Source organism: Acipenser ruthenus, chromosome 23 (genome assembly GCF_902713425.1).
Source record: "Acipenser ruthenus chromosome 23, fAciRut3.2 maternal haplotype, whole genome shotgun sequence".
Lineage (NCBI taxonomy): Eukaryota > Metazoa > Chordata > Actinopteri > Acipenseriformes > Acipenseridae > Acipenser > Acipenser ruthenus.
Genome location: NC_081211.1, coordinates 1669965 through 1677627, shown reverse-complemented (window position 1 = coordinate 1677627; position 7663 = coordinate 1669965). Strand labels below are relative to the sequence as shown.

The window sequence follows — 7663 nt, the reverse complement described above, 5'->3', positions numbered from 1 at the left end:
AGGCAAGAAACAAGTTTCTATAGTGCTAGCAGGTATGACGACACACAAGTTGTTTAGCAATTTGTTTGATTATAATCTTAAACTTAAAAAGGCAGCTGTGTATAAACAAGCTAAGATTGTCATAGTAGCATGAAAGGCTCCATGACCGCACCTAGCCTGCCAATTTAGTTTCAGTTTCACACATGACTGAAACCATTGACATTACAAAACACAGCATAGATTTGGTCATGTGATAAATTTCATAATTAAGAACATACCTCAAAATTAGACCCCAGTTATTTGGGAAGTCAATGGCCAGTAAAGTACTGGCATTTTACCAGACACTTCTTTAGCATTACATATGGCAATCCACCCCCCAAAAAAAAACCAAAAAAAAAAAAAAAAAAAAACCAATGGATTAGTTATAAAAACCACACAGAAGGCAATTCTGTTTTCAAAACACGTTTATTTACAAATTCCTCCGGTTACGCACAGTTCAATAAATTTCAAGCTTGTGCAGCCAATAGTTCCTTCAGCCACCTGAAAAAGAAATATAAAAAGCAAGGGATTAATAAGTTGTACCACTATTTTTATTAAGCAATGTAACCCTGTGGGGTGCCCTGGCTGGAAAATGAATGTTAGTTTAAAAGTGGTTAATATTTTAGGACTTTGATATCATGAGGGAAGAATGCGAAATTATTAATACACGTCACCTATACTATTAGTTCTCTTCAGTATGCAGAGTAACACGTCTTCCAAAGACATGGAATGCAAGTGGGACATATGAAACGTCCATCTCCACAATCAGATACTCCAATAACATGAACAAGTTTCGTGACCATTGGATAGGCAGTTTCACAGAGATGCAAAAACACAAGTGACAGAGAGGAACTAAAGTCATGCACTTACCCAAAATGAGGAGCCAAGTGATTCTTCCAGGGGTCTTTACTCCTGGTTATCAGTCAGCATCTTCCCCCACGTGCTTTGGGCAGGGTTCCTCCTCATCCTGGCTTTCAGCTCGTCAGGGGCATCCTGCTGTTCCGTAGGGTGGCCAGGGGGGACCCCAAACCCACCAGCGCTCTCAGCATCCTGGACAGTTCCCACAGACGCACCCCATTCAGAGTAGTTGGCTCCCCTGGTATGGGCCTCAGACAGTGAAGTTCTATTACCTTGAAACTCTTCAGATAGGATTGTCTCGTTACTTTGATTCTCATCAGCCTTTCCATTTTCTAGACCCCCTTCAGACTGTACTATTCCTTCATCCTCATCCCAGTCAGAGGGGCTATACCCTTCATCTCCATCCCAATCAAGTTGGTCTGTGTGTTCAGACCATTCAATGGGGTCCATACCGTCCGATTGGAGATCACCCTCATCCATTGCGTCATGGTAATCCTCATCAGAGGATACATAGTCAGAGTCGGTTCCTTCCACATCGTCCCACGTCCGATCATCAGCTCCCTCACCCTCAAGCCATTTGTGGTGTTCAGCTTCCTCAGATTGGGCTGCTCCCTCGCTCTGATCAGCACCTGAACCCTTCACCCATCCAGGTCTTTGTGTCCCGTCATCGTCAAAGTGCCACTTCAGATTTTCCCACTGGCCAGTTTCATTGTGCTCCTCTGACTGTGGAACATCTTCATACTTCTCCTCCTGTGGAACCTCTTCATACTCATCCCACTCATCAGAAGGGTCAGCCGCACCCTCTGAAGGCTCTTCAGGTGCACCATGTTTCTCCACTGCATTAAGCCAGGCAATCTGATCATCCTGATCTAATGAAGATGAGCTTGTCTCTTCATGGTCATCCAGTAGATCAGAACTTTGGCTGACGCTGGACTGCTTTTTAACCTTATTGTCCACGAACAGTAATGGGCCACTACTTTTAAGATCTGAAAGAGAATACACCATGTCTCTGGAGGCTCATTAGACTACACAATGAAGCAGAACCACACAGGTCAGCACCTCCTTCTGAGGGCATAACACGTAAAACCTTTATGCCATCCATCTAATTCTTCAAAATGAATAACTAGTAAAATCACACAAGGTAACAAGTGCCTCAGATGTTGGTGGTGTTAATATATAGCTTATTCAATAATTAATCCAACTTCCACTTGATATCTTGGTATTCCGATTTAAAAGCCTTAGCCCGGTCATCATATAAAAATCACATTAGCCTGGGAGTTTCCCTCCCTTCATTACATTCCTGTTACATGCATACCAATGCCCTGACCCCCAGTTGTCAAAGGGTATCCCTCCTTCATGGTTTGTGAAGGGACAATGACATACCTTCAGACAGCAACTCAAGTGCTCCACCCGCACACTTTGAATTGCAGCAGGTACAGACGCTGTTGAAACCTTCAAGTTCCTCCCACCTAAATACAAAAAATGCACCAGTTAAATAATCCATTGGGTGTGAAACTACACACTTGCAGCCAAATGCTTACCTTTTTTTGATTCTGTTGTAGGTGCAGGACTTGGCACCTGGTGTCACTAGCGGGCTGTTTGCAATAAATAAGACGCAGTGAAGGTAGATCTGAAAATAGAAGGGGAAATATTTACATGGGGCAGGTTCTTCCACGGTTAATTTAATTATAATGCTGTAGTTTATAAAGATTGTGTTTTGGAATTGCTTAGAAGCCAATGCATCTCCTTCAGTCCACTTGAACAAACAGATGTGTCCTATTTACTCTTTGATCTCTATGCTACCGATGAAATTTGAACCACACATGTTTGTGCTGCTTGTCTTAGTTTTCCAGGACACTTTGTAAATGTGGCCTCGATCTCAGTGGGTACATTTCCTGGTTAAATATGGTAGCATTAAAAGCAGGGGTGCACAAATCTGGTCATTAAGGTCCAGAGTCCTCTAGGTTTTATGCAGAGGGATTGAAAGCTACGCGATTAAGACATGGAATGAGGTTAGCTTGGTTCTGCTAAGTGGAATAGGATACAGGTGGAACAGAGACAGAGGGTTCCAGAGCTGCTCCAAGCCTGCCCACAGCCAGACACTCCTGCAGATTCATTAAATGGCAGACAGGAATTCAATATTGGATATATGAATGCTACTATATAAAATGATAGAATTTCTGCAAAATTAAAAGGGATTGTTCAACACAAGTGCAGCACAATTAGGTTTCCTATACTCAATACTTTGTAACAGCTTTTGGAAGTAATGAGAGCAAACTGCCAAATAACTAATTAGTCTGGGTGTCTAATTAATTTCACTAATGGCTCAGGGTTTCATGTTGCACCAGTCTTTGAAATTAAAAAAGACTTAACAGTTCCCCAGAACATTCAAAAAGCAGGGTTAATACAGAAACAAAATTAATACCTTGGAAGAGGGCTTCACATTAAACTGGAAAGCATCAACAACAAAGTTGATTGTATCGCGAGTTCTTGGTGGGACAAACGAGGAGTTGCAGGCTTCAGTTTTGCTGTCCACCATGCACCTGAAAAGGAGGTTAATGCAATCTTCAGCCAACTGAAAGGCAATTGTTAGTCCAATAACAGACCCTAACAGAACAGAGCTCAGAACCCAAAAGCACATAGGAGTAAATGCAGTAGCATTTATTAGTAACTTAACAATAACTTAACATTGGAACATATGTCATTCACAATTCAGAATCAGAACTATGATACTTAACCTTTATACAGAATGCAAAAATACAATGGTCTTTTTACAAAAAAAGCCAGCACAGGATAGCATTACTTTAAAAGAAGTCTTACCCATAGTTGTCAATCACATTGTATTGGGGGGTTGACTTAGGATCTGGAGAAGCAGTTGCATGACAGGAGTGGATGAAAAGCTTCTGCCCCGGATTACGAAGATATCCCCTCACCTGGAAGGGGATGGCCTGGCCAAGTTGGTACACGTTGCTCAAAGAACCTTTAGTCCAGGCACCTAAGAGGAGCACAACTTACTGGCATATCCGGGAGTATGGGTCCTCAAAGATACAGGGACATAACTAGATGTTGAAAGTGGTTCCCATGATCTGTTACCCAATTGTTTGCAAGGAACACATGGGGGTAGATCTACATGGAAGTAATCTTAAACCAAGACATGTTCTTCTATTGTAACTTTAAAAACTAAAGTATAGTACACAGAAAAGCATTCCATTGGAAGTTTAACACAAGGGATCAGAGTGAAGCGAGCTCAGGCATGGTGGGTTTGTAACACAAGGGATCAGAGTGAAGCGAGCTCAGGCATGGTGGGTTTGTAACACAAGGGATCAGAGTGAAGCGAGCTCAGGCATGGTGGGTTTGTAACACAAGGGATCAGAGTGAAGCGAGCTCAGGCATGGTGGGTTTGTAACACAAGGGATCAGAGTGAAGCGAGCTCAGGCATGGTGGGTTTGCAACACAAGGGATCAGAGTGAAGCGACCTCAGGCATGGTGGGTTTGCAACACAAGGGATCAGAGTGAAGCGACCTCAGGCATGGTGGGTTTGTAACACAAGGGATCAGAGTGAAGCGAGCTCAGGCATGGTGGGTTTGTAACACAAGGGATCAGAGTGAAGCGAGCTCAGGCATGGTGGGTTTGTAACACAAGGGATCAGAGTGAAGCGAGCTCAGGCATGGTGGGTTTGTAACACAAGGGATCAGAGTGAAGCGAGCTCAGGCATGGTGGGTTTGTAACACAAGGGATCAGAGTGAAGCGAGCTCAGGCATGGTGGGTTTGCAACACAAGGGATCAGAGTGAAGCGAGCTCAGGCATGGTGGGTTTGTAACACAAGGGATCAGAGTGAAGCGAGCTCAGGCATGGTGGGTTTGTAACACAAGGGATCAGAGTGAAGCGAGCTCAGGCATGGTGGGTTTGTAACACAAGGGATCAGAGTGAAGCGAGCTCAGGCATGGTGGGTTTGTAACACAAGGGATCAGAGTGAAGCGACCTCAGGCATGGTGGGTTTGTAACACAAGGGATCAGAGTGAAGCGAGCTCAGGCATGGTGGGTTTGTAACACAAGGGATCAGAGTGAAGCGAGCTCAGGCATGGTGGGTTTGTAACACAAGGGATCAGAGTGAAGCGAGCTCAGGCATGGTGGGTTTGTAACACAAGGGATCAGAGTGAAGCGAGCTCAGGCATGGTGGGTTTGTAACACAAGGGATCAGAGTGAAGCGAGCTCAGGCATGGTGGGTTTGCAACACAAGGGATCAGAGTGAAGCGAGCTCAGGCATGGTGGGTTTGTAACACAAGGGATCAGAGTGAAGCGAGCTCAGGCATGGTGGGTTTGTAACACAAGGGATCAGAGTGAAGCGAGCTCAGGCATGGTGGGTTTGTAACACAAGGGATCAGAGTGAAGCGAGCTCAGGCATGGTGGGTTTGTAACACAAGGGATCAGAGTGAAGCGAGCTCAGGCATGGTGGGTTTGTAACACAAGGGATCAGAGTGAAGCGAGCTCAGGCATGGTGGGTTTGCAACACAAGGGATCAGAGTGAAGCGACCTCAGGCATGGTGGGTTTGTAACAAGGGATCAGAGTGAAGCGAGCTCAGGCATGGCGGGTTTGTAACACAAGGGATCAGAGTGAAGCGAGCTCAGGCATGGTGGGAAGATACTTGCTGTTCATTGGGATCAGGTCAAAGCCAAACTGCTTCAGAGTCTTGATACCAGCAGGAGGATACCAGGTGGGGCGAAACACAAGCTTGTGGAGATGGTGGTACCTGTAATACCAATGACAAAAGATACACAATAGTTTAACCAAAAGGGAGCCTGCGGGTTTGCGAGTGCATTTCTGCATGGTGATATGCAATTTCAAACAAGGGGGTAATCGTGCAACAAATGCAGGTGGGCAAATCGCTCAGTCATTGAGTGTATAGCAAATTGGTTGCAGAAAAAAAAAACCACACACAACCTACTGCCTACCTTGGATAACGGCACTCAATTTCTATATTGACCGGATGGGCCCTTCGAATTGAGCTTCTCTTTCTATTGGGAACATAGCGAAGGACATTCTGGTAGACTACCAATCCATCGGGCATCTAAGGATTTAAAAATAAAGTTAGATAATTAATATGAAATGGTGTGTAGCTACCACCATCAGCAACACTGAACTTCAGGACTGAACAACCCAAGTATAAGCTTTGCTAGTTAAAGAGTAATCCCCTTTTTGCAAAATTGGACAAGGATTAAGTTAACAGTTTGAATCAATAAAACATTGCTTAATTTAAAAAGGATACAATTCGCAACTTAATTAAGAATCCATCAATTAAGTGGTGGTGTTCATACATCCATATGTTGATAATGATAAACATTTTTTTCTTCTACATAACCCAAACAGTGATCTTGTACACAACTCTTATTTTGTGGGTTGTACGATGTCGCTGTTCTGCGAGTTTTTTTTGTGTTTTATATAAATGTAAATTTGCCGGTCACTTTGGTGATATCACTGAAGCAGCTTCCCTGCTGTATAATAAATCACACATCGGCAGTCAAACGTAAACACACACAATACTGTGTATTAAAACACATTTGAGACAATATCAATATTCTGAACTTGATCAGAGACTTACCGAACGCTTGCTTCCACATTCAGAGTAGCTGTAGGTGAACATAAGATCCCCGGTTTCTCGGTCTACTCCGTTGCTTTGGCATTCGTAACTGTACCCCAAGGTCAATTGCGATGCCGTGCAGCCAAACCCAAAGAACCTTTTCTTAACTTTCACCACCATGTCATTTTCGCCGCACAGAACCTCAACATCAGAGACGGTCGGGGGTGTAACCGGCTTGTCTTCGCTAACCAGGTTTATGATTTCCTTTATCTCGGGCGGCAGGGTTGCGTGTTGGTCTCCATCGTTTACCCGGGGGCTAAGCATTTTGTGCGGTAACGGGGTAACGTAGAAAGGAATGCCTACTTCAGGTAACACCACCTGTTTTTTTGCCTTCGTTTCGTCGTTCGATCGATCGAAGGAGCCCGAATCTTTGTGCCACGTCTCGTCACCCTCGTATCCCGAAGAAGCGCTACGATGCTTTTTCTGGATGATCCAGTTTGAATCAAACTTTTGTGCAATGCTCAGAAGAAGAACAGTCCCGCTCCATACGCTGCAAAAAAGTAACAAACACGCGAGCTTCATTGCTTGACAGCCACAAACTGTGTCCCGTACCCAAAAGACAAGAACAAGAGTCAGGATTGAACATTTTCCAATCCCACTGCATTTTTTAAATGGTCGTTAATGAGTTATCGCCTGATAACAGGTGTCTCATCCAGTACATTCATAAATTCTCACGTGTAATAAACAGAATTTAAAAAAAGAGAACGACCATTAGTTATGTTAATCAGGGCTTTGATTCATTGGTGCAAAGTGAATCGTGATATTTGTTGGCCATAAGGGTTTGTGTGTGTGTGTGTGTGTGTGTGAATTTTATTAATTTCAGACGATATAATATATATACGAATAAAACTGAAAGGGGCGAAACAGCTAATCCTGGATGATGACTCAGTTGGCTACATCTCTGCTCTGCACAGTTCTTGGATTTGCTGAAAATAAATGTTTTAACAATACCTTGCTCTTTTCAGTTATTTCTTTGCCGCCCCCCTCCTCCTCCTTTACAATTTAAACAAATGATCTGGATTAAATCAGTGTTTAGATCAGTTAGCTAGTCAGAACCGAACGAGAGTAGGTGGGCTGAATGGCCTCCGCTTGTTTTATAAGAATGATCGTGGCATCACTCCAGCTATAGACTTTGATTTCATTCAGAT

The 7663-nt window shown here is 43.7% G+C and overlaps 1 protein-coding gene across 1 annotated transcript; it reads right to left on the bottom strand.

Moving 5' to 3' along the window:
• Positions 1 to 425: 425 nt before the first annotated feature.
• LOC131699698 (uncharacterized) lies at positions 426 to 7105 on the bottom strand. Its single transcript, XM_058997370.1, has 9 exons — positions 6477 to 7105; positions 5830 to 5945; positions 5527 to 5627; positions 3697 to 3871; positions 3302 to 3419; positions 2418 to 2506; positions 2260 to 2345; positions 889 to 1862; positions 426 to 519 (listed from the first exon to the last, which is right to left on the bottom strand). Exons 1-8 carry the CDS (start codon positions 7035 to 7037, stop codon positions 925 to 927), a joined length of 2184 nt encoding a protein of 727 aa, XP_058853353.1. The 5' UTR covers positions 7038 to 7105; the 3' UTR covers positions 426 to 519; positions 889 to 924.
• Positions 7106 to 7663: the final 558 nt, after the last annotated feature.

Coding starts and splice junctions, on each gene's coding strand:
- LOC131699698 (XM_058997370.1), bottom strand. CDS start 7,037: ATGAAGCTCGCGTGTTTGTTACTTTTTTGCAGCGTATGGAGCGGGACT. Junction 3,420..3,696: donor AATGTGATTGACAACTATGG/GTAAGACTTCTT, acceptor CCTCCTTTTCAG/GTGCATGGTGGACAGCAAAA. Junction 2,507..3,301: donor ATGTGAAGCCCTCTTCCAAG/GTATTAATTTTG, acceptor TTCTATTTTCAG/ATCTACCTTCACTGCGTCTT.